The following is a 26,487-nucleotide window of genomic DNA, read 5'->3' on the forward strand; positions in this document are numbered from 1 at the left end:
CACGTGCCTATGACTGAGCGTTTCAACTTAACCACACTATTAGCCTTGTAGCTTTTATAGTTATATAGCTTCCTCATGGAATCTACCATTTATGTTAGAATTTTTCTACTTTCTTATTCTATGTAAAGCAGACGTTTTTATTCTAGTATTTGTTTTTAAACTATTGTATTTTTATATTTTTCTTTTTCTTTGTAAAGTACATGCATTGTGCTGTATAAATAAACTGGCTTGCTATCATTGAAACATGTCCAACCCCAGGTGTTTATCTGTAGGATGATTTACCCTGTGGACACTGGGGGAGCTGAGACTTCGTCTGTTGCCCCGCCCTTTACCTGCCAGGTGCTCCTTCACTGCCACCTCCTGCGCGCACACACACACACACACACACACACACACACACACACACACACACAGAAACATTGGTCCTATAACCTAGCATAACAATACAGCATTTAGTGTTTCTGGGATCCTGAGGTGGACATGTAGTTTTGTCATACCGCTACACAGAGGACTGACATAATTAACTGATGATAAGTCTTTGACTGTAAATCAGCAGAGTGGTTGTAATGTAGTTGTACAGGAAGTTTGTCAGTGGAGCCTATGGGGCCAGAACCGTGTGTAGGAACCTGTCGTAGGCGGTCCAGGGTCAGGATGTTCTCCACGGCCAGGACACTGCGGAGGTATTTCTCAATGGCCGCTTCGTTGTCGGCTGACTTAGGGTTCTCAGCACTGGCGGCGAGACGAGCCAGCATCTCCCTGTCCTCTGAGCCCTGGGCGTCCTAGGACCAACAGAAAACATCTATCAACACACTGTCATAACAGACAGAAGACAGACACATACAGACATGCAAGAGAGATTGGGATAGTCTGGAGAGTTGGGTTGCACGATATCGTTTCAGCTTCCACAATAGTCACATCGTGTGATTTAGGCAGGTCAACATACAGGTGCTGGTCATGAAAATAGATCAATCAAAAAGGTGATTTCAGTAATTCCATTCAAAAAGTTAAACTTGTAAAATGTATACATTCCACACAGACTGATATATTTCGAGTGTTAATTTATTTAAATTTTGATGATTATAACGGACAACTAATGAAAACCCCAAATTCAGTATCTCAGAAAATTTGAATATTGTGAAAAGGTTCAATATTAAAAGACACATGGTGCCACACTCTAATCAACTAACTCAAAACACCTGCAAAGGCCTTAAAAGGGTCTCTCAGCCTAGTCCTGTAGGCAACACAATCATGGGGAAGACTGCTGACTTGACAGCTGTCCAAAAGATGACCATTGACACCTTGCACAAGGAGGGCAAGACACAAAAGGTCATTGCTAAAGAGGCTGGCTGTTCATAGAGCTCTTGTCCAAGCACATTAATAGAGAGGCGAAGGGAAGGAAAAGATGTGGTAGAAAAAAAGTGTACAAGCAGTAGGGATAACCACACCCTGGAGACGATTGTGAAACAAAACCCATTCAAAAATGTGGGGGAGATACACAAAGAGTGGACTGCAGCTGGAGTCAGTGCTTCAAGAACCACCACGCACAGACGTATGCAAGACATGGGTTTCAGCTGTCGCATTCTTTGTGTCAAGCCACTCTTGAACAAGACAGAGCGTCAGAAGCGTCTCGCCTGGGCTAAAGACAAAAAGGACTGGACTGCTGCCGAGTGGTGCAAAGTTAGGTTCTCTGATTAAAGTAAATTTAGCATTTCCTTTGGAAATCAAGGTCCCAGAGTCTGGAGGAAGAGAGGAGAGGCACAGAATCCATGTTGCTTGAGGTCCAGTGTAAAGTTTCCACAGTCTATGATGGTTTGGGGTGCCATGTCATCTGCTGGTGTTGGTCCACTGTGTTTTCTGAGGTCCAAGGTCAACGCAGCCGTCTACCATGAAGTTTTAGAGCACTTCATGCTTCCTGCTGCTGACCAACTTTATGGAGATGCAGATTTCCTTTTCCAACAGGACTTGGCACCTGCACACAGTGCCAAAGCTACCAGTACCTGTTTTAAAGACCCTGTTCTTAATTGGCCAGAAAACTCGCCAGATCTTAACCCTATATAAAATCTATGTGGTATTGTGAAGAGGAAGATGGGATACGCCAGACCCAACAATGCAGAAGAGCTGAAGGCCACTATCAGAGCAACCTGGGCTCTCATAACACCTGAGCAGTGCCACAGACTGATTGACTCCATGCCACACTGCATTGCTGCAGTAATTCAGGCAAAAGGAGCCCCAACTAAGTATTGAGTGCTGTACATGTTCATACTTTTCATGTTCATACCTTTCAGTTGGCCAACATTTCTAAAAATAATTTTTCTGTATTGGTCTTAAGTAATATTCAAGTATTCGGAGATACTGAATTTGGGATTTTCATTAGTTGTCAGTTATAATCATCACAATTAAAAGAAATAAACACAAAATATATCAGTCTGTGTGGAATGAATGTATACAAGTTTCACTTTTTGAATGGAATTTCTGAAATAAATACACTTTTTGATGATATTCATATGTTATGACCAGCACCTATATATCAGTCTACAAAATATATTTTTCTAATGGAAAACCAGCATTATATCTGTCTGATATAAGGTAATTTACTCAGATTTATGGGTTAATACACAGTTAATTATTATTATTTTAAACACGATTCATTGCTGCACTTAGTTGACGTGCAGGCTCTACTTGCGCTTGACGAAATGATGAGCGGGGAACAGGCAAAAACGACAGAAATGGAGAATTCGGTTGCAAAAAGAAATGCATCGTCAATTACATGGAAATATTTTGGCTACAGACAGAATGATGTTGACCAAAAACAGGTACTTTGTTGAGAGTGCCTTGCAATTGTTGCCACAACACAACTAATTTGTTCAATCGTTTAAGGCGACACCACAAAGCTTCGAATGACGAGTGCAAAGCATCTCAATGCCCTCCAAAGCAAAAATCTATTTCGGATGTCTTTGCCAGTATTACACCATACGAGAAAGTTTCCAAACGCAGAGAGAAATTACAGATTCAATAACATTTCACATCGCCAAAGACATGGTACCAATTAACACGGTTACCAAAGAGGTTTTTTAAAACATGATCCGGTCGCTTGACAAGCGGTATGTAATGCCATCACCAAGGTTATTATAGTTTTGGATTTTTTATTAGTTTTTATTTTTATTTCATTTTCACTTTTTAGTGTTAATCAGTTTAGTGTTAATTAGTTTTTAAAGTGGTTTTGCTATTTTATTTTTTATTTTTTGAAAATGCTTAGTTTTAGTTTAGTTTTTATAAGTATTGTGTAATAATAACTCTAAACATCATACACTTTTAGAAAATATTCATTCAACAATAAAACCAGTACATAAAATGTACATATGGGCACAAATATGTAAACAGTCTACACTCCTCAATAAATGCAAAATGTGGAAGTGACGTGTGCCAAGAAAAAAAACTAAACAGCCAACAGACTAAAGAAGACATACATGATGAACCGCATGTATTCAACTCATTTTGAGTCACACAAGAAATTTTTGTCAGAATGTCAGAGAGCTTAATCTGAGAAAAGAACATGACAAATAAAAATAAAAAATGTACTTGTGTCTCATGTGGGTGTGTGTGTGTGTTTGTGAATGAATGTGCATGGGTAAGAGAGAGATGGTTTTACTTCAGTCAAGCAATAATTTCTTATTGATCTTGAGAAAAACACGTTGCTCCAGAGATGTAGTTGTTCTGTTTCTCAGGCAAGATGACAGCAGTCCACAATGCAATGGTGTCTCATTAAACAGTCCCTGTTTCACTTCGCAGAAATACTTCTCCATTTCGATCAACAGACTATCGGTCAGATTAGGCTGATTTGTGGAGGACACGTTGACCTCTATACGGGATGCAAGGAAGCGGTATTTCTGAAGGACAGCAAGAGGGGCTCCTGTTGGCGGAGGGGTGTGTGTGTGTGTGTGTGTGTGTGTGTGTGTATGTGTGTGTGGGTGTGTGAGTGACAGAGAGACGGAGGGAGAGCAGGGAAAGGAAACACAGCTGAGCGAATACTCTGCGTGTTTTAAATAGTGTTAAAAAAGGAAGGACATTGACAAAGACGAAAACTAAGAACATTTACTCTATAATTTTATTTTCGTTAGTCTTGTCAACCACACATTACAATTTTAGTTAGTTAGCGTTTTTTTGTAATGCCTCGTTTTTATTTTTATTTCAGTTAACGACAATGTTTTTTTCCACCCAGTTTTCGTTTTTTTGTTCGTTTTCGTTAACGATTATAACCTTGGCCATCACGCAACTATTTTTCTCAAGTTGCCATCCCAGAGCTGTAAGAGAAATGCAAGACAAGTTGAAACAGAGCTGTCACAAGTGTAATATTATACAGCAACAACAGACTTGTGGTCCAGCCGGACAACGGAGCCCTACATAAGTCTGACCATACACTTTATTAATAAGGACTTCCACCTGAAAAGTCACTGTTTGCAAACTGCATTTTTCCCAGAGGATCATACAAGTGAGAACATTGCAACAGGGATGAGAGAAGCTTTAGCTGATTGGGGCCTAGATGAGAGTCGTCTAGTCTGTATTACAGCAGACAATGCCACGAACATGGTTAAGGCTGCACCTGAACAAGTGGACCAGATTGCAGTGCTTTGGCCACAGACTGCATCTGTCTAATTTCGCATTCTATTTTACTACTGTTGCTATTGCTGTTACATATTAATACCTAGCAACCTGTTCTGAAATAAAAATTTTCATGAGTTTCATACATTTTAATTGTAGAGGATGGGGCTGGGGAAGAATGAAAGATACACACTGTCAGGTTGATCGCCAAAGCTCTTTCTGAAGACATCCTGTATTTTTTCATATCAGTGACTACAATACTCGGCCCTCATTCAGGGTGATTGCGGTTGGTGGGTGGATTGGTGGGTGTCCCTTTGGTTGATGCTTGGCAATGTGGGTGGATTGATTTCTTGCCTGTTGGGCCCTGTCCGGGGCCTCCCCCGAGTAGGGCCACAGTGTCACTGGACCCCCCGTCTCAGCCCCAAGGTCTTACGCTGCTATATTATTGTGCTGGGGGAGTAGGGTCAGTTCTCCTTCTCCACTATAAGTCCTTGTAGATATAAGGAATGCATTTTCTAGATTTTCCCTGTCTCCTGCCATTTTAAACTTAGGAGGACATGAGGTCTTGGCCCACACCTGCGGAGTACCAGGCTTGAAATACTCATTGCTGTCCCTGCCCTAAGTCCTCCTGGTTGTGTTTCAGATCAAAATGATACCTGACGATTTCAGCTGCCACTGTGCTGCCACCACCCCCTCCCCTGTGTTGTCCCTGTCCTTGTACATCTGGTCATGCTTCCGACCTGGACTAGGTTTAAATAGACTCTAGACTCAGCCCACATGCATTAATTAATTATTATAATTGTACTCTTAATATGTTCACCTGGCACAGCCAGAAGAGGACTGGTCACCCCTCTAAGCCTAGGTCCTCTCTAGGTTTCTTCCTAAATTTCGGCCTTAGGGAGTTTTTCCTAGCCACTGAAATTCAACACTACTGTTGTTTGCTCCTTGGGGTTTAAGGCCAGGTGTTTTGTAAAAGCACTTTATGGCAACTGCTGATGTAAAAAGGGCTTTATAAATACATTTGATTGATTGATCGATTGACTGCCATGGTAGCCGATTTTATTCTGCCATTTCCTGCGTCCTCAGAACTCACCCCAGGGATGTTGGAGACCACCTCGAATGTAACGCCACAACCAGGAATGGTTGATCGCGTGGACATCCTCTTCAGGAGGTTCTGGGCGAAGCCCTGTCGACCCGGGTTCAGGTTGACACAGATCCGTTTCCTCAGGACGAGCTGCATGTCGGCCGGGTGGCTGAGCTGAACCACACAGCGGACCGTCAGATACACCCTCTGATCCAGCCAGGCTCCTCCACGACTCAGCTGCGGACACTCGTGCACTGTGCAGTCCCATGACGCCTCAGCCTTCACCTAGCGCAGAACAGGATGGGTTAACATTACCAATCACATGGCAGAGAGGGATCACTTTGAAAAAAAACTGCTTTCAGAATTCCCAGTCCGGATACCCACCTCTCCATCATAGTGTTTGACGATCTGCAGGTCGAAGAAGTCGTCCTCATCCTCACCGCACAGAGTGGCGTCCCAGCCGCCCGTCTCTGGGACTTCCAAGGCCTCCTGGGAACTGAAGTCATCCGCTGGAGAGACCGTGACAGACGCATAGAAAACATAAATATGAGATAGCGGAGGAGAGATACGAGCTAGATTAATGAAAGTCAAGTTTTGAAAGACATAGAAATATAGAAAAATGATCTACCACTGAGGTCCAGGAAAAGCACTGGTGTGTGAGTCTCCATGCCAGGTAGAGGAACCCTGACAAGACATTAGGAGACAGATGAATGATGCTGACATTTAATGTCTAGAACCCCCCCACACAGTCCCTTTCTCTCACCACTCTGCAGGCGCTCCAGGAATGCCACTCCCAGCTGAGGGAACCATGACAGCATTCCTCTCCTCAGTCAGAGTCAGACGCCATTCCAACAGCTGTGCCTCCCTCTCAGCATCATCCTCCGTCTTCTCTGCAGAAGAAACAACAATGACCATCCTCAGTCTTCTCTAGAAGAAGCACAACAATGACCATCCTCAGTCTTCTCTAGAAGAAGCACAACAATGACCATCCTCAGTCTTCTCTAGAAGAAGCACAACAATGACCATCCTCAGTCTTCTCTAGAAGAAACAACAATGACCATCCTCAGTCTTCTCTAGAAGAAACACAACAATGACCATCCTAAGTCTTCTCTAGAAGAAACACAACAATGACCATCCTCAGTCTTCTCTAGAACACAACAATGACCATCCTCAGTCTTCTCTAGAACACAACAATGACCATCCTCAGTCTTCTCTAGAAGAAGCACAACAATGACCATCCTCAGTCTTCTCTAGAAGAAGCACAACAATGACCATCCTCAGTCTTCTCTAGACGAAGCACAACAATGACCATCCTCAGACTTCTCTAGAAGAAGCACAACAATGACCATCCTCAGTCGTCTCTAGAAGAAGCACAACAATGACCATCCTCAGTCGTCTCTAGAAGAAGCACAACAATGACCATCCTCAGTCTTCTCTAGAAGAAGCACAACAATGACCATCCTCAGTCTTCTCTAGAAGAAACACAACAATGACCATCCTCAGTCTTCTCTAGAACACAACAATGACCATCCTCAGTCTTCTCTAGAACACAACAATGACCATCCTCAGTCTTCTCTAGAACACAACAATGACCATCCTCAGTCTTCTCTAGAACACAACAATGACCATCCTCAGTCTTCTCTAGAACACGCACAACAATGACCATCCTCAGTCTTCTCTAGAAGAAGCACAACAATGACCATCCTCAGTCTTCTCTAGAAGAAGCACAACAATGACCATCCTCAGTCTTCTCTAGAAGAAGCACAACAATGACCATCCTCAGTCTTCTCTAGAAGAAGCACAACAATGACCATCCTCAGTCTTCTCTAGAAGAAGCACAACAATGACCATCCTCAGTCGTCTCTAGAAGAAGCACAACAATGACCATCCTCAGTCTTCTCTAGAAGAAGCACAACAATGACCATCCTCAGTCTTCTCTAGAAGAAGCACAACAATGACCATCCTCAGTCTTCTCTAGAAGAAGCACAACAATGACCATCCTCAGTCTTCTCTAGAAGAAACACAACAATGACCATCCTCAGTCTTCTCTAGAACACAACAATGACCATCCTCAGTCTTCTCTAGAAGAAGCACAACAATGACCATCCTCAGTCTTCTCTAGAAGAAGCACAACAATGACCATCCTCAGTCTTCTCTAGAAGAAACACAACAATGACCATTCTGTGTTATTTCCTGACATCACCTCCACCCCTTCCCTGTGCAGAGGAATGTTTCCTGACATCACCTCCAATCCTTCCCTCTTTGACCTGTCGTACTTCCCCACTCCGGCGGTGTTACCTGGCTTGCTGACCAGGGTCTGGAGATGTTGGTCCAGATACTCCTGTCTCTTGGTGAGCGCAGTCAGCCACTGGCGACGAAGACGCTCCAGATCACGCTCCTATTGGACGGAGCACACACACCGACAACCAATCACCGCCAGCACAACAGAGCCAATCAACCAGATGAAACAATCACCAAAAGACACAGACATGACAAATCTATCACAGTGGAGTCGGTAGAGTCTCTGTGCAGCGGGGGTGGAGTCGGTAGAGTCTATCTGTGCAGCGGGGGTGGAGTCAGTAGAGTCTATCTGTGCAGCGGGGGTGGAGTCGGTAGAGGAGGTGGAGTCATTCAACAATCTGTAAAAGACAGATACCTGATAACTGTCCATCTCGTCCCCCTCCACTGAGACTCCGTGGTTATTGGCCTTGGTCTGGGGGGTTGGTCTGATCTCCACACAGCCCACTGACACAGCCAGGACCACCTCAGCGATCAGGGGCATGGTGCCACTGTCCTGGACAGACTTCACCTCCACCTGCAGGCGCCTCGACTGGCCCTGAAGAACACAACACTTACCGTTTAGAAACTAATCAGGCTGATCAGCATATTAGGGATCAACATGGAAGCTTCCTTTACTCAAGTTGTTTTGCTTTCTTGCTAATTTTAATATGCCAATGTATTTCATGCGTTTATGTATTTCATGTGCCAATGTAGAATTCCTTAAACAAGGGAAATCCCCTCTGTGGATGGTCACATGACACACACGTAACACCCACCTGTCGTAGTTGAAATATGCCTCCTGTACGAACATCCCTGGCAGGCAACACCTCTACAGGCATGAAGTCTCCGTTCTCATTGATCTCCAACACCTGGACCCACATCTCCAAGCGGCGTGTCACCTCACTCCACCTGCAGGGGGAGACAGAACGGTTTCATAACATCCTAACATAAGGCATCTTAACACTAGACCCGCCAGGCCTTTCAGACCCCCAGTATCCGCCAGAGCCAACGCCGTTTCTCTTCATTAATCAATCAATCAAATTTATTTATAAAGCCCTTTTTACAACAGCAGTTGTCACAAAGTGCTTTACAGAGACACCCGGCCTTAAACCCCAAGCAGCAAACAACAATAGTGTTGAATTTCAGTGGCTAGGAAAAACTCCCTAAGAAGGTCGAATTTTAGGAAGAAACCTAGAGAGGACCCAGGCTCAGAGGGGTGACCAGTCCTCTTCTGGCTTTGCCGGGTGAGATATTAAGAGTCCAATTGGAATAATAAAAAATACATTTCTCTGGGCTAAATCCAGAGTCTATTAGATTTTTAGACTAGGTCAGAAATATGACCGCAGGTGTGGACCAGGACCTCATCTCCTCCTAAAATTTTAAACTGGAGGAGACTGAGAAAAGTTAGTAGTGCATTAGCAAACAAATCGTCCCTATTAGCATAGACATTCTCCTCCACAGCATCACCATCCAGCCAGAGCATCAGTTCATCTACTGGGTCATCAGCAAACTATATAGAATAGTCTAAAATAATGCTTTTTCAGAATTTGTTTGTTTAAAATGTCTAATGAATTTGAAGAATACAGGAATCTGGTTGTACTGAAGGTCTCATAATTAGAATCCAAAAAAACAATTTAAATTCATGCTATTGATAGAATTTTCTAAATTAAAATTAGCCTGCACCACATTTATATTAACCAGACTATTCCATTCAAATGTTGCTTTTACTTTAATGTTATTTTGATGATGTAGAAGGTAAAATAAGACACATTATCAACCAATCAGAGGATTTACAAGATCAGAGGATTTACACATGATTAGCCTAATATAGGCATAAAGCACAGAAATTTGATAAACATGATACATTGTAAAGGATGAATAACACAAATAGCCATATGTGGGCCTGTTAATGCTATGCTTGTAAACAATTTCAAAGAATGATTTATAATAGCCAACATAATTAAATATACTGTTATATTTTACTGTTTCAAAAATGCCTAGACAAATAAAAGGATGTTTGATATTTTCTTTCTCTCCTAATGAAAAATAATAACGTATAATATCTTTGTTGAATTGCTGAAGATACTGTTTGTATTATGTTCCAATAATAATTAATTGGATGAATAGTCAAGGAAACCATTTCTATTTCATTTTGCTAATAATTATTTTGAGTAATGCATTCGATGAATTATATAAGAAGCTGAATCTTCAGTAAAATTCAGCAAAAATGTATAGACCGATGACAGGATGTTTGATATTTAGTTTCTCTCCTAATGAAAAACAGTAACGTGTAATACGTTTGATGAAATGTTGAGGATATCGTTTGTATTTCGTTTCTCAAATAATTATTCAGCATAATACATTTGATGAATTAGCTTACATAAGAAGCTAATTCTTCAGTAAAATAATCAGCACAACTTCATAGAGATGATAGCATGTTTGATATTTTGTTTCTCTCCTGATGAAAAACAGTAATGTGCGATATATGATTTTAAAATCGGTTAAATTGTCGAGAAGCCTATATCATTTGTATTATGTTTCAATAATAGTCTAATAGCCAATATGTTGGATGGTCAAGGAAATCATTTAAGTTGAAATAATTGTAAGTTCATTCAAATTAATTCATCTGGGAGTATTGTGCATTCATCCATTGATGTCAGGCATTCAGTGAGGGGTGATTTGTGCCTGGATACCATTTGGGTACCAATGCTAAGTGTCGTGGGCTGTTGGCGGATTAAGTCGGAAAACAGGGTAAAAAAAAACTGGTAAATAGTCTCTAAATACTTTGTTTGTGAGTTTAGAATTCTGACAATGGAACAGTATAATATACACCTATTTAGGAACAGTCACAGAAGGAGGAGGGGTAGCTTTCAAAATGGCAGTTTTATTTTAATTACAATCAAACAGCACTTGATGTAGGCATTTGGTGGTTCTAGTGTTAAGGGGTGGAAACGGTGTGCGTACCCATCTCCTAGTGTTAGCGGGTGGAAACGGTGTGCGTACCCATCTCCTAGTGTTAGCGGGTGGAAACGGTGTGCGTACCCATCTCCTAGTGTTAACGGGTGGAAACGATGTGCGTACCCATCTCCTAGTGTTAACGGGTGGAAACGGTGTGCGTACCCATCTCCTAGTGTTAACGGGTGGAAACGGTGTGCGTACCCATCTCCTAGTGTTAACGGGTGGAAACGGTGTGCGTACCCATCTCCTAGTGTTAACGGGTGGAAACGTGTGCGTACCCATCTCCTAGTGTTAACGGGTGGAAACGCTGTGCGTACCTATCTCGTAGTGTTAATGGGTGGAAACGATGTGCGTACCTATCTCGTAGTGTTAACGGGTGGAAACGTGTGCGTACCCATCTCCTAGTGTTAACGGGTGGAAACGCTGTGCGTACCTATCTCGTAGTGTTAATGGGTGGAAACGATGTGCGTACCTATCTCGTAGTGTTCGGGTCTTAGCCTGTATGATGCTGAGGTCCCAGAGGGCGGGGTTTCTGCCGGGATCAGCCTGTCGGTGTCCGTACACCTCAATGGCCAACGCCCCCTCCGTCAAATACTCTATAAACTCCTCTGTTACTGCCACAGCTATCTCCTATGGAGAGAAAAGGAATATTGCATGTGAAAACCCACATTAGATTCATTAGCACAAACAAACATTCCATAAACATGACATAAACCCAGCACAACAGAACAAGGGAAAACAAGCATTTTTATCATGTTAATAAATCAGGTTTTAACTGAAATGCCAGTCAAACCTTAAACTGAAATGCCAGTCATACCTTAAACTGAAATGTCAGTCATACCTTAAACTGAAATGTCAGTCATACCTTTAACTGAAATGTCAGTCATACCTTTAACTGAAATGTCAGTCATACCTTTAACTGAAATGTCAATCAATCAATCAAAATTTATTTATAAAGCGCTTTTTACAACAGCAGTTGTCACAAAGTGCTTTACAGAGACACCCGGCCTTAAACCCCAAGGAGCAAACAACAGCAGTGTTGAATTTCAGTGGCTAGGAAAAACTCCCTAAGAAGGTCGAATTTTAGGAAGAAACCTAGAGAGGACCCAGGCTCAGAGGGGTGACCAGTCCTCTTCTGGCTGTGCCGGGTGAGATATTAAGAGTCCAATTGGAATAATAAAAAAAAATTCTGAGAGAAGAGCATTGCAGTAATCTAATCTAGAAGTAACGAAAGCATGAATAAATTTTTCTGCATCAGTTTTTGATAGAAAGTTTCAAATTTTTGCGATGTTTCGAAGATGAAAATAAGCAACTCTTGAGACATATTTTATATGTTCTTCAAAGGAGAGGTCAGGGTCAAGGGTAATGTCAGTCATACCTTTAACTGAAATGTCAGTCATACCTTTAACTGAAATGTCAGTCATACCTTGCAGCTGTCAAAGACCACCATGCAGTGGGGGTCCTTACTGCTGGGGGACGAGGAGGATGGGTCCACCTCTGGGGCCACGATGATGGGCTCTGCCTGATCCCAGAACGAGTACTGGCAGAAGACAAAGTTGGACAGGTACTGGGGGAGGCCTGTCGCCTGCAATATCTTGATCTGCGGGGAGGGCGGAAGGATGTGGGATTATATTGTTTCACATTTATTATAATACAAATAAATGTCTGTCCATCTCTACAGTGGACTTACCATGCAGACCAGTTTCCTCTCCTGTACCTCTCCATCAGGGCTGGCCTCGTCCTCTCCCCCAGCCATGCTCTCCTCAACCCCCCCCGCCACCCTCACCACCTCCACGTGTAACCTCCCAACTACCTGCAAGACAACCACACCATAGGTGAAACCATCTCATTCCACAGGGGGGGACCACTGGGAAACATACATCCCAATTACACAATTGTTTAAGCAATCAACTCATCTCCAATCTATTTAAAGGGCCATACGTTTCATCAGGTTTTTGTGCTAGGCTACAGCAAAAATGCACACATAAAAGCCCCGCAGGACAAGAGCTGGATCTCCGGTTGAGATTGAAGGCATTCCAGGAAGTTCCCCCAAAAACCCTGATTGGGAGGCTCCTGGAATCAGGAGGGAATAAGCAGGAAATGTAGACTCCCTCAATGAGGATTTATATAATCATCTGACTACCTTGTTGAGGAATTGTTGTATTTATCAGACAATGAATGGAAATGGACTGAAACGGACTGTAAGAAACGCCAAAAAATATACACATTTTCAAATTCAGTTAAAAAAACATTTCATTGCACTGTCTCTAAATATGTGCCTGATATAACAGTAAAGACTCTTCACCTCCCCCTTCTGGTTGATGATGGGTACTGCATACTGCAGCTTGACATCATAGAACAGACAGGACAGGAAGACGTTGGCCACACCTATCAGACTGTGGTTCTCCTGCTCATCAAAGAACGGGTCGGCACGTTTGAAGTAGGAACGCATCACCTACAGGAAGAGAGAGGGTGAGATAGTTGAGAATATTTTGGGGAAAAAACAAGCCCTAGAATGTTTGTATATCTGAATATTCCTTGATGAGTCGTCCCCCCCCCCCCCCCCCCCCCGATTAAACTCACAGGGTTGTCCTCGTCATGGTCCTTCCATTCCTGGTAGAGGTCTCTCATATCCACCAGCCGGTTCTCCATTTTCTCCAGAGCCCAGATCTGTTTTCCTTTCCCTTTTCGTCTCACCTGCACAGCTGGCTCACTCAACACAGCATCCCGCTAAAGAGATCCATCAGAAGTCAGGGAAGTGTGTGTGTTTCAGGGAGCGTGCGCGTGTGTTTCAGGGAGCGTGCGCGTGTGTTTCAGGGAGCGTGCGCGTGTGTTTCAGGGAGCGTGCGCGTGTGTTTCAGGGAGCGTGCGCGTGTGTTTCAGGGAGCGTGCGCGTGTGTTTCAGGGAGCGTGCGCGTGTGTTTCAGGGAGCGTGCGCGTGTGTTTCAGGGAGCGTGCGCGTGTGTTTTAGGGAGCGTGCGCGTGTGTTTTAAAGAGTGCGTGTGTTTTAAAGAGTGCGCGCGTGTTTTAAAGAGTGCGCGCGTGTTTTAGGGAGATGGGGACTGTTGTGTGTGTGTCTGCGTGTGTGTGTGTGTGTGTGTGTGTGTGCAGGTTGGTGGGAGGGTGCTGGTGTGTACCTTGCGGTTGGCGTTGAGGTTAGCAGCAGGTATCTGCAGGGTGACTCTATACTCTGTTCGTTTGTCCAACTCTTCTGCTATGAAACCTGCCTCCTGGACCAGCAGGTTAGCCCTCACTATCTGCTCCCTAAGCTTCCGCAGGCTACGGGTTAGCACCGCCTCTCTGGGGGGAGAAAATCATCACTATTACCACAGACAGAGACAGACAGACAGACACACCAGCACAGCCTCTCTGGGGGGAGAAAATCATCACTATTACCACAGACAGAGACAGACAGACAGACACACCAGCACAGCCTCTCTGGGGGGAGAAAATCATCACTATTACCACAGACATAGACAGACAGACACACTAGCACTGCCTCTCTGGGGGGAGAAAATCATCACTATTACCACAGACAGACAGGCAGACAGACAGACACCAACACAACCTCTGCAGAAAAGAGTCTTTCATCATGAACACTGAATCACCCTGTGGTGTATTTGACAAGCGGACAGTGGGAGCCTCCTCACCTCTCCTCGCTCCACTGCTTCAGTCTGCTCTGTGCGCTTGGAGAGTTGGACATGCCCCCCATACTGAGTCTCTCCAGGCTGCGGTAGTGAGACTGTCCCTGTCGGTCAGCCTGGCCCTGTGATTGGTTGGGGGACGTGCCCGTCTGTCCTGTGGGCTGTCTGTCTGGGTGAAGCTTCCGTCTCAGCTGCTGGAGCTCCTGTTCGTACATCAGCCTCTGTCTTTCCAGCGCAGAGCGCTTCTCCTCCTCGTGCTGCCGCTCCAGGGACTGAAGCACTGCCTGCATGGGGTCTAAAGGTGACGGACAGGAGGAACAGCCAATCAGGTGTGGGGGTCACAAATAACCAGTTGTGATGTTAATGCAGCATGACATGATGTTTCCATCAGTGATTTCCACCACGCTGTTTGATTTTATGGATCGCTTACACCTTCCAGATGTCTGACAGTAGTGGGTGTGTCCTTACCGCTGTTCCCCAGGGCCTTCATCATGACCTCCGTCTGAGCAAACTCATAGGAGAAGGACACCTCAGAGGACACTTCACTGTTGGTGTCTCCATCACCATCCAGCTGTTCACTGCTGTTACTGTTCTTCATCAAACCCCCCTCACCCTCCTCTTCCTCACCACTGCCCCGCAACCTCCGCTTAGGCAGGTTGATCCTGGGGGGGAGAAAGTTTCTGTCAAACCCAGGACCTGGTCTGTATACTCAGAGTAGTAGGTCTTGGAATAAATCAAAAGGGGGTGGATCCTATGACTCCAAGACTCTTTATCAATAAGCAGTACTGAGATTTGCAGTAACGACAGAAGTGTTACAGCAGACACACATTTAGTAATTCAGCAGAAATTTCTTTACTTTCAGTTTTTGTACAAACACACACCTGAAAAAGTGGTTGTTTCCCCAGAGGATGCGGTCTCCATGGTGAAGCTGAAGAGGGCTGGTGCATGGAGAACCGTTCACACACGTTCTGTAACATAGCAACAAGGTTAATTGTAATGGAAGCATTCTGTAACCTGAAATCAGAACAAACAAACATCACCAATGCCTAAAAACACAACAGCTGAGTGAACTACTATGGCAAACCCAAAAAATTATAAAAACCATGAAAAACTGATAAGTTAGATCATATGCTAATAGGCCGAAGGCAAAACAACACAGCCATCATCTGACAGCTGCAGATCAGACAGGAGACTCAAAGACAAAACAACACAGCCATCATCATTAGGGTTGGGTATCAAGAACAAGTTCCAAGTTGGAGGTTCCAAATTTCCAGGAAATGTAGATTTGAAAATACACGTGCATTTCGATTCTGCTTCGGTTCCTAATGTTTCTATTTCAGTAGCGCATTTTACAGTACATAAAAGTTGCACTTATCTGTCAGCACCTGACACGCGGGCGGCAGACATAATGTGATGTAATTTCCCATAGTAGGTCAACAAAGCTAACACGTGAGAACTGAGAAGAGACTTCTATTTACATCCTGGACAATGGCTGGCCACAGCAAACGCTCAAATGTTTGGCTTAGCTTCACAAAAATGTTAATGACACAGCAAAATGTAAGAGCTGGAGTAAAAACATTTTGTGCAAGGGAGGAAGCACTTCCAATATGATGAAGCATTTACTTCAACCCGGCGTGAATTTGAACACTGTGTTCGATGCGTTTGCGGTCTCCCAGCCACAATAACGTCCCAGATACAGTTAACAGTAGCAACGTCTTAAGCTCAGGTACACAAAACCTAGTAGGGCTCTCAATCTTCGTCGATAATATTATTCGAATTTTCATTAATTATTTTTAATATCGGAGTTATATTTGAATATTCATCCTCAAATTTAGCACATCAACTTATTGTCACTTAGACACCAATTGCAACCACAGAGAACTAGCCAACGTGGAGGGTACTGACTGGTGGCAAGCTAACTCAGCGAGCTAGCCAACGTGGAGGGTACTGACTGGTGGCAAGCTAACTCAGTGAGCTAGCCAACGTGGAGGGTACTGACTGGTGGCAAGCTAACTCAGTGAGCTAGCCAACGTGGAGGGTACTGACTGGTGGCAAGCTAACTCAGCGAGCTAGCCAACGTGGAGAGTACTGACTGGAGGCAAGCTAACTCAGCGAGCTAGCCAACGTGGAGGGTACTGACTGGTGGCAAGCTAACTCAGTGAGCTAGCCAACGTGGAGGGTACTGACTGGTGGCAAGCTAACTCAGTGAGCTAGCCAACGTGGAGGGTACTGACTGGTGGCAAGCTAACTCAGCTAGCTAGCCAACGTGGAGAGTACTGACTGGTGGCAAGCTAACTCAGCGAGCTAGCCAACGTGGAGGGTACTGACTGGTGGCAAGCTAACTCAGCGAGCTAGCCAACGTGGAGGGTACTGACTGGTGGCAAGCTAACTCAGCGAGCTAGCCAACGTGGAGAGTACTGACTGGTGGCAAGCTAACTCAGCGAGCTAGCCAACGTGGAGAGTACTGACTGGTGGCAAGCTAACTCAGTGAGCTAGCCAACGTGGAGGGTACTGACTGGTGGCAAGCTAACTCAGCGAGCTAGCCAACGTGGAGGGTACTGACTGGTGGCAAACTAACTCAGCGAGCTAGCCAACGTGGAGAGTACTGACTGGTGGCAAACTAACTCAGCGAGCTAGACAACGTGGAGGGTACTGACTGGTGGCAAACTAACTCAGCGAGCTAGACAACGTGGAGGGTACTGACTGGTGGCAAACTAACTCAGCGAGCTAGACAACGTGGAGGGTACTGACTGGTGGCAAGCTAACTCAGCTAGCTAGATAACGTGAGCATACATGGACACTAAGCTAGCTAGTTTACTACAATTTAACTAATAATTATTATTATATAATATATAACCTACTACCTGGTTTGTGGGTAAATGAATGTCATCTACCCAGGTTGCTTGTAATTTCTTTCTTTAAAACAAGAAAGCCCGCTTATCACAGTAACATTAACTTAGCTAGACAACGTAATGTACCCCTCGGCTTCATTCTCTCCGTTCTCTCCGTTCTCTCTCCATTCTCTAACACAGATGAGCTGACATATATTTTTATATTATTAAATTAAGTAGTTTTGGTTCGTAATTATTTTGATACCCTAAAACATCTGACAGCTGCAGACCAGACTGGAGATTTAAAGGTCAGTCAGTGGTCACTAGAATAACAATCAATTGATTTGACGAAGAGGAGTGTTGTAGGTACCGTGACATTCTAAGAGGGGTCAGGACTACTCCTTGGTCCGTGGTGATGTCGATGATGCAATGTTCAGCCTGGATGCCCATTCCACACAGTTGGATGTCCTGGGAGTCAGCCGAACCCACCTTGGTGTGCTCCTATAGACACAACGCGACAGAAGTAGTTGGTTCAGGAACTCAAAGACCCCAGAAACACAGAAAACACTAACAAACGGTCCCCCTCAATGCTTTTCAGATGGTCCCTATTTGCAAAAAAAGGAAAACAAGTTCCAAACATGAATAGGGGTGTGTGTACCTTCAGGTAGTAGACCAGCAGCTCGTTGAGGGCGGGGTCAGCATTAAGGTTGACCAGGAAACACTTGTCCTCACCCACTCGGATGCCAGAGGACTGAAGGGATATACCCAGGGACTCCAACTGCTTCTGACGCTCCTGGAGGAACAACAAGACTATGTATTCAAATTTTAAAATGCATGTGTAAATGTTAAATGCATGTCACACTAGAACACATTGGAGGACTGCGCTGCACACAAATGAAAATAAGACGATTTGGATAAAATAGTGAATTGTGATTTGACAAATATTGCAATTATGGTTATGATTTGCAATTTGCAAACATAAAGAAACAATTATTATATCCCCTGCTGATTTTGTACATTTGCCCACTGACAAAGAAATTATCAGTCTATAATTTTAATGGTTGGTTTATTTAAACAGTGAGAGACAGAATAACAACAAAAAAAACCAGAAAAACAGATTTTTTTTTTAAATTGATTTTTATTTTAATGAGTGAAATAAGTATTCGACTCCTCTCAATCAGAAAGATTTCTGGCTCCCAGGTATGTTTTATACAGGTAACGAGTTGAGATTAGGAGCACAATCTTAAAGGGAGTGTCCACAGAAGCAATCAACCAATCAGATTCCAAACTCTCCACCATATGGCCAAGGATGTCAGGGACAAGATTGTAGACCTACACAAAGCTGGAATGGGCTACAAGACCATCGCCAAGCATCTTGGTGAGATGATGACAACAGTTGGTGAGATTATTCGCAAATGGAAGAAACAAAAAAGAACAGTCAATCTCCCTCGGTCTGGGGCTCCATGCAAGATCTCACCTCTTGGAATTGCAATGATCATGAGAACGGCGAGAACTAAACGGAAGGATCTTGTCAATGGTCTTGAGGCAGCTGGGACCATAGTCACCAAGAAAACAATTGGTAACACACTACGCTGTGAAGGACTGAAATTCAGCAGCGCCCACAAGGTCCCCCTGCTCAAGAAAGCACATGTACAGGCCCATATAAAGTTTTGGAATGATTCAGAGGAGAAATGGGTGAAAGTGTTGTGGTCAGTTGAGACCAAAACCGAGCTCTTTGGGATCAACTCAAGTCGCCCTGTTTGGAGGAGGAATGCTGCCTTATGACCCCAAGAACACCATCCCCACCGTCAAACATGGAGGTGGAAACATTATGCTTTGGGGGTGTTTTTCTGCTAAGGGGACAGGAAAGCTTAATTGCAACGATGACAGGATAGCTTAATTGCAAACGATGGACGGGGCCATGTACCGTTAAATCTTGGGTGAGAACCTCCTTCCCTCAGCCAGGGCACTGAAAATGGGTCGTGGATTTTGCCACCAAATACTAAGTTGTTTTGAAGAGGGGTCGAATACTTATTTCACTCATTAAAATACAAATCAATTTATAACATTTTTGACATGCGTTTTCTGGATTTTTTTTTCTGGATTCTGTCTCTCACTGTTCAAATAAACCTACCATTAAAATGATAGACGGATCATTTCGTTGTCAGTGGTAAAACATAAAATCAGCAAGGGATAAAATATTTTTTTCCCTCACTGTATAAACAGCATAGATAATCTCACTTAAAAAGAGAGTGTTAACTCAAAGTAACATTGAAAAACCATCAAGTATTTAAACAAAATCAGTCCAGATTACAGATGCTCGATGCATGCCCGTTGCCTTGCGTGGAGCGCATATCATTAATATTTTGTGGAGCAGAAAATCACGCAAGTTTGCGAATAAGATATTGCATGTCAATATCGCAATTTTGATTATATTTCGATTAATTGTGCAGCCCTAAATCAAAACCTTGTTTTTTTATTTTATATAATAACTATAAGATGTGTGTGTCTATACCTGTGCTATCTCCTCTGTCTTGCGTAGTTTCTCCTCCCAGGTGACTGTCATCTCCTGGATGAGTTTCTCTGACTCCTCCAGTCTTTCCTTCAGCTCTGGGGCCTTCATGGACTGAGACAGGAAAAACCCTACTTAGTCCATACCTCCCATCTCCTACATCCTATTAGCATTTTGTTTGGAAGTCTTCATACACTGGTAACAGAGGCAGTGGATTGTCAATCAATTAAAGTAACAGGATGCTTATTTCATTATAACCATAGTTGGGGATTGGAAGCACCTACAATCAGAGTAAAGCTGTGTTTTCTTTTTATACACCGATCAGCCATAACATTATGACCACTAACACACACACCCATTTGCCACCAAAATAGCCCTGATGCTCGATTGGATCGAGATCCGGGTAATTTGGGAGCCAAGTCAACATCTTGAACTTGTTGTGTTCCTCAAACTATTCCTGAACAGTTTTTTCTGTGTGGCAGAGCGCATTATCCTGCTAAAAGAGGCCAATGCCATCAAGGAATACTGTTGCCATGAAAGGGTGCACATGGTCTGCAACAATACTTAGGTAGGTGGTACGTGTCAAAGTAACATCCACATGAATGGCAGGACCCAAGGTTTCCCAGCAGAACATTGCCCAAACATCACACTGCCTCCGCTGGCTTGCCTCCTTCCCATAATGCATCCTGGTGTCATGTGTTCTCTAGGAAAGTGATGCACACGCACCCAGCCATCCACGTGATGTAAAAGGAAACGTGATTCATCAGACCAGGCCACCTTCTTCCATTGCTCCTGGGTCCAGTTCTGATGCTCACGTGTCCATTGTAGGTGCTTTCGGCAGTGGTCACAGGGGTCAGCATGTTCACCCTGACTGGTCTGCGGCTACGCAGCCCTTTACACAACAAACTGTGATGCACTGTGTGTTCTGACACCTTTCTATAAGAACCAGCATTAACATTTTCAGCAATTTGAGTCACAGTAGCTTGTCTGTTGGATCGGACCAAACGGGCCAGCCTTCCACATGCATCAATGAGCCTTGGCCGCCCATGACCCTGTTGTTGGTTTACCACCATTCCATACTGTTATAGCTGATCGGTGTATATTCACCTACTTCAGAAGACAGAAAGCTGAAACGTACAACAGTCTGGTCCCCGCTAACATCACCAGATACAACAGTCTGGTCCCTGCTACAACCACCAGATACAACAGTCTGGTCCCTGCTAACATCACCAGATACAACAGTCTGGTCCCTGCTAACCTCACCAGATACAACAGTCTGGTCCCAGCTACAACCACCAGATACAACAGTCTGGTCCTCGCTAACATCACCAAATACAACAGTCTGGTCCCTGCTACAACCACCAGATACAACAGTCTGGTCCCCGCTAACATCACCAGATACAACAGTCTGGTCCCTGCTACAACCACCAGATACAACAGTCTGGTCCCTGCTACAACCACCAGATACAACAGTCTGGTCCCTGCTACAACAAGTGAAACAAATGTTTGTCTCATCTGATTTTACGCCTCTCCCTAACCCTTCTCTCTCCACTGCCACCCCTCTTCGTCACCCTCCTCCCGAACACTTTTCAGTCTCATCCCTTCTCCCTCCATCCCTTCTGTGCCCTCCCCTCGACCCTAGTCCTCCCACCCCTCCCCTCGACCCTAGTCCTCCCACCCCTCCCCCCGACTCTCCCCTTCCCCGACCCTAGTCCTCCCACCCCTCCCCTCGACCCTAGTCCTCCCACCCCTCCCCTCGACCCTAGTCCTCCCACCCCTCCCCTCAACCCTAGTCCTCCCACCCCTCCCCCCGACTCTCCCCTTCCCCGACCCTAGTCCTCCCACCCCTCCCCTCGACCCTAGTCCTCCCACCCCTCCCCTCGACCCTAGTCCTCCCACCCCTCCCCCCGACTCTCCCCTCCCTCGACCCCACTTCCTCTGACCTCGGCCTGGGTCAGCTGGTCCCGCAGTTTCTCCACCTCTTCTCGTAACTCCCTGATGATGCGTGCATTGGGGTCCTCGTTGACCACTGCGTGGTTGACGATGCTCTTGGCCCGGTCGGCATAGCGGAGTGTCGACAGCGTCTCATCATAGTTGTCAGCCGCTGGGCTCACCGTAGCAACCATGGCCGTCCGGCTGTTACCGCCCAGGCTGTCCTGGAGGATAATATATGTACCAATGGTAAAGAAAACATGAGTGAGCAGGCAAAACACGTCTTATTTCCTATGGGATTCACATTCAACTGTAGGTCATAACAAAATGGCACAATTATAGAACAAAACATGGCAACAAAGAACTGAGAACAAAGACCCCTATTCTGCATACCCTTAGTTCTTAATACTGTGTAATGCCCCCTTTAGCATCAATGACAGCGTGTAGTCTTTTGTAATAGTTGTTTATGAGGCCCCGAAGTCTTACAGGTGGTATAGCTGCTCATTTATCTTGGAAAAATGCCTCCAGGTCATGCAAAGTCTTTGGTCGTCTTGCATGAACCGCACATTTGAGATCTCCCCAGAGTGGCTGGATGATATTAAGGTCAGGAGACTGTGACCTTTTTCTGCTGTAACTACTGGAGGGTCAACTTGGCCTTGTCCTTAGGGTCATTGTCGTGCTGGAAAACCCAAGAGCGTCCCATGCGCAGCTTTCTGCAGAAGAATGCAAATTGTCTGCCAGTAGTGTCTGATAAAATGCTGCATTCATTTTGCCATCAATTTTCACAAGATTCCCTGTGCCTTTAGAGCTCAAACACCCACAAAAGCATCAGTGAGCCACCACCATGCTTCACAGTGGGGATGGTATTCTGTTCACTATAGGCCTTGTTGACCCCTCTGGAAACAGAGCGCTTATGGTTGTGACCATGAAGCTCTATTTTGGCCTCATCACTTTACATAGTGCCAGAAGCTGTGAAGCGTGTCAAGGTGTTGTTGGGCATACTGTAACCAGGGTTTTTGTGGCATTGGCGTAGTAAAGTCTTCTTTCTGGCAACTCGACCATGAAGCTCAGTTTTGTTCAAGTATCGTCATATTTTGCTCCTTGAAACAAGGAGAAACACACAGTCTTTTTCCAGAGCAGCCTGTATTTCTCTAGAGGTTACCTGTGGGTTTTTCTTTGTATCCCGAACAATTCTTCTGGCAGTTTTGGCTGAAATCATTCTTGGTCTACCTTGGCTTGGTATCAAGAGACGCCTGAATTTTCCACTTCTTAATAAGTGATTTCACAGTACTGATTGGCATTTGCAAGCCTTTGAATATCTTTTTTCTATCTTTATAAAGTTCCATTATCTTGTTACACAGGTCTTTCGACAGCCATGCTCCCCATGGCTCAGTATCTAGCCTGCTCAGTGCATCCACGTGAGAGCTAACAAACCCATTGACTATTTATACACAGACACTAATTGCAATTAAAAAAAAGGAAATTCACCTTTAATTGCCATTTTCACCTGTGTGTGTTACCTTGTGTGTCTGTAACAAGGCCAAACATTCAAGGGTATGTAAACTTTTGATCAGGGCCATTTGGGTGATTTCTGTTATTATTATGATTTAAAAAGAAGCCAAACAACTATGTGACAATAAATGGCTTCATATGATCACTATCCTTGAATAAAATATTTTTTTTTTGCTATGATCAGTCATCATCATCATCATTTTCTTCCGCTTATCCGGGGCCGGGTCGCGGGGGCAGCAGTCTAAGCAGAGATGCCCAGACTTCCCTCTCCCCAGACACTTCCTCCAGCTCTTCCGGGGGGACACCGAGGCGTTCCCAGGCCAGCCGGGAGACATAGTCCCTCCAGTGTGTCCTAGGTCTTCCCCGGGGTCTCCCCCCGGTGGGATGGGACCGGAACACCTTCCCAGGAAGGCGTTCCAGAGGCATCCGAAACAGATGCCCAAGCCACCTCAGCTGACCCCTCTCGATGTGGAGGAGCAGCGGCTCTACTCTGAGCTCCTCCCGGGTGACCGAGCTTCTCACCCTATCTCTAAAGGATCGCCCAGCCACCCTGCGGAGAAAGCTCATTTCGGCCGCCTGTATCCAGGATCAGTCATTTTTCCTAAATCAATGCCAATATTTCAGAAGTTCTGCCAGAGGATGCAAACTTATGAGCACAACTGTACATCTGGTGAGGGGTGAAGCTGTGGAGGACAACAGAACAGGAGGAGTGTCTCACCTTCAGCAGCCATGTGAGCACAGAGTCTCTGTAGGGGACAAATTTAGTCTTGTTCTTCCCACATCCCTGTTCTGCCAGAGCAGATATGACCAGGCCAAGGGTGGTCAGAGACCTGCACAGAGACAACCTCAGTCAGACACACCCCTAACCTACACACATACACACAACACTAACCAAATGACACTGGGGACTGAGGGTGTGTGTGTTTGTACTGGCCTGTGTGTGTGTGTGTGTGTGTGTTAGCTTGATGACCTACTTGTTGATGTTGCTGCCCTCCTTCATCCTCTCTCCAGTCGCCCCGGTCTTGGCGGCTCTCTCACTGCCGGCCAGATCCACCAGGCTCAGCTTACTGACCTTCTCCCCACTTGTCTAAAAGGGAGTTCATTAGAACCTTTGTTATGATCATGCAAGTGAATGGACTGAAAAATGCACACATTTCAGGTTGTTCCCAGTCATTTTCCAGGTTTCCCTTCTCCAACAATTAACAGCAGAACCCAGCAGGCTGGTTAATGAGTCCTGTCATATACAATCACCCTACCAAACATTCCTATGAAGACCTGACACAAAAGGCCATGAGCAACACACGCACACGCGCACACACACACACGGTGAGAGCAGGATAAAGGCTGGGTAGAAAGAGGGGGGCACTACAGAGGAAGGGGGGCACTAGAGAGAGAAAGGGGGGGCACTAGAGAGAGGGGGTGGATGAGAACAGGTCAGCTGACATCCACAAACATAGAACACCTAATTATTATTACTTATTTACAGGTTTTCCTGGAGGCTGACATCACTGGCTAGTTTCTGAACAGTGGAAACTAGGGCTCATTTACATGAAGTGTCCAAGAGAGGCCGTGCTTTAGAATTGGGGAGTCTGATTAGGGTGTCTGATATAATGCAAAATAAGAAATGTTACTGAATAAGGCAACATCATTGACTGTCAGGTGAAAGGTTGGTAAAGTGTGTTAATTTGTTACCCCGGACCGCAGGTCTTTGAGAGTGTGTGTGAGGATAATGTTGAAGACTGCATGAGATCTGCTGCTTTCCTCGTTCATATTGGTGGCAGCCACTGTACGAGATTTGTTCCCTTCTGACATCAGAGACTCAATGTCCTACAGAAACAGGAGAAGGGGATGATGGGAGGGGAGACATGAATCAATGGAGGGAGAAAGGAACGGGTGGAAGTGAAGTTTGGAAGGAAGAATGGATACAGGAAGGAGGAAGACATTAATATACTAATCTGTTTTCCTTAGAGAACTATCCTCTTCACAGATTAGGGTCCAACTGGCCAGTTAATTATCCACAGTAATCATTCAAAGACAGTATACAGACTGGTATTTCGTACCCCTTTATCCCCTTGTGTCTGCCAGGCTGCCAGGCCGTGGTTGTAAATAAGAATTTGTTCTTAACTGACTTGCCTGCTTAAATGAAGGTTCATAGATACATTTGTAGGGTGTGTTGAGGTGTGGAATATGGTGTATTGAAGTGTGGAATATGGTGTGTCGAGGTGTGGAATGGTGTTTTGTAATACAATAAGTCTTTCATTCAGTCCTCAGCAGTGACTGTTACAGCGGTGATGGTTGTGTTAGTGGTTAGGTACCTTGTAGCTGGCCACAGCCAGACGAGACAATCCATCCACATATGGTCCCAGCACCTTGTGTTCCCTCACCCTCAAGGCCTGTCTGCTCCTGGGGACAAAGTAACCATCAACATGCTTTATTGGTTGTGTTGGGGAGATTACATCTTACACAGGGAAATAACCAAACGTGAGTTCTGGGTAAACCTGCACATTTTGTATTTATTTTACAGGAAATGTGACATTTTAGGTGCATTTCTGCGTTTCTCTCTGATGTTCAATATAACGGAATGTGAAAGGGAGACCCATTGCAGGCCCAGACCATACTGAGATACAGGCTCTGTGGTTCCACTCTCTCCACCCTCCACTGAAGAGACAGAAGGACTCCCTATGCGTATCAGATGTAGGGCCTCTATTGGCTGAGGTGGTCAGCAGGAATTGGATAATAATTGTTTTGGGGGTTTAAAAGTGTTCTGAAAGCATGTCTTCCTCAGGGTAAATCATGTATGTGCCTGGACAGTTGAAGCATGTCTTCGTCAGGGTAAATCATGTATGTGCCTGGACAGTTGAAGCATGTCTTCCTCCGGGTAAATCATGTATGTGCCTGGACAGTTGAAGCATGTCTTCCTCAGGGTAAATCATGTATGTGCCTGGACAGTTGAAGCATGTCTTCGTCAGGGTAAATCATGTATGTGCCTGGACAGTTGAAGCTATGACATTGAAGACTATGTTACACTGATCGAATATTGTTACATCAGTATTTACTTCAAGGAAGGGACCGAAAACATATTTGAAATATTTTAAACACTTTATTCCAAACTGTAATATATTGAAATTAATAATC

The 26,487-nt window shown here is 44.7% G+C and overlaps 1 protein-coding gene across 7 annotated transcripts in view; it reads right to left on the bottom strand.

Moving 5' to 3' along the window:
• The window catches only part of kif13ba (kinesin family member 13Ba), a 69,288-nt gene that overhangs the window by 13,188 nt on the left and 29,613 nt on the right, over nucleotides 1–26,487 (bottom strand). For all 7 annotated transcript variants that reach the window (XM_029125422.2, XM_029125423.2, XM_029125419.2 and 4 more), the window contains exons 8-33: nucleotides 25,668–25,755; nucleotides 25,045–25,179; nucleotides 24,327–24,439; nucleotides 24,071–24,182; nucleotides 21,852–22,064; nucleotides 19,912–20,022; nucleotides 18,055–18,189; nucleotides 17,767–17,897; nucleotides 15,447–15,533; nucleotides 15,034–15,227; nucleotides 14,572–14,860; nucleotides 14,059–14,221; nucleotides 13,505–13,651; nucleotides 13,227–13,376; nucleotides 12,612–12,734; nucleotides 12,348–12,521; nucleotides 11,394–11,551; nucleotides 8,740–8,872; nucleotides 8,340–8,519; nucleotides 7,982–8,081; nucleotides 6,447–6,573; nucleotides 6,312–6,367; nucleotides 6,068–6,192; nucleotides 5,693–5,968; nucleotides 627–779; nucleotides 283–360 (exon numbers count right to left, since the gene is read on the bottom strand). In XM_029125422.2, coding sequence (XP_028981255.2) covers nucleotides 283–360; nucleotides 627–779; nucleotides 5,693–5,968; nucleotides 6,068–6,192; nucleotides 6,312–6,367; nucleotides 6,447–6,573; nucleotides 7,982–8,081; nucleotides 8,340–8,519; nucleotides 8,740–8,872; nucleotides 11,394–11,551; nucleotides 12,348–12,521; nucleotides 12,612–12,734; nucleotides 13,227–13,376; nucleotides 13,505–13,651; nucleotides 14,059–14,221; nucleotides 14,572–14,860; nucleotides 15,034–15,227; nucleotides 15,447–15,533; nucleotides 17,767–17,897; nucleotides 18,055–18,189; nucleotides 19,912–20,022; nucleotides 21,852–22,064; nucleotides 24,071–24,182; nucleotides 24,327–24,439; nucleotides 25,045–25,179; nucleotides 25,668–25,755 — 3,751 coding nt within the window. The remainder of the gene's footprint in view (nucleotides 1–282; nucleotides 361–626; nucleotides 780–5,692; nucleotides 5,969–6,067; nucleotides 6,193–6,311; nucleotides 6,368–6,446; nucleotides 6,574–7,981; nucleotides 8,082–8,339; nucleotides 8,520–8,739; nucleotides 8,873–11,393; nucleotides 11,552–12,347; nucleotides 12,522–12,611; nucleotides 12,735–13,226; nucleotides 13,377–13,504; nucleotides 13,652–14,058; nucleotides 14,222–14,571; nucleotides 14,861–15,033; nucleotides 15,228–15,446; nucleotides 15,534–17,766; nucleotides 17,898–18,054; nucleotides 18,190–19,911; nucleotides 20,023–21,851; nucleotides 22,065–24,070; nucleotides 24,183–24,326; nucleotides 24,440–25,044; nucleotides 25,180–25,667; nucleotides 25,756–26,487) is intronic.

The sequence above is a fragment of the Esox lucius genome, chromosome 15, assembly GCF_011004845.1.
Source record: "Esox lucius isolate fEsoLuc1 chromosome 15, fEsoLuc1.pri, whole genome shotgun sequence".
Lineage (NCBI taxonomy): Eukaryota > Metazoa > Chordata > Actinopteri > Esociformes > Esocidae > Esox > Esox lucius.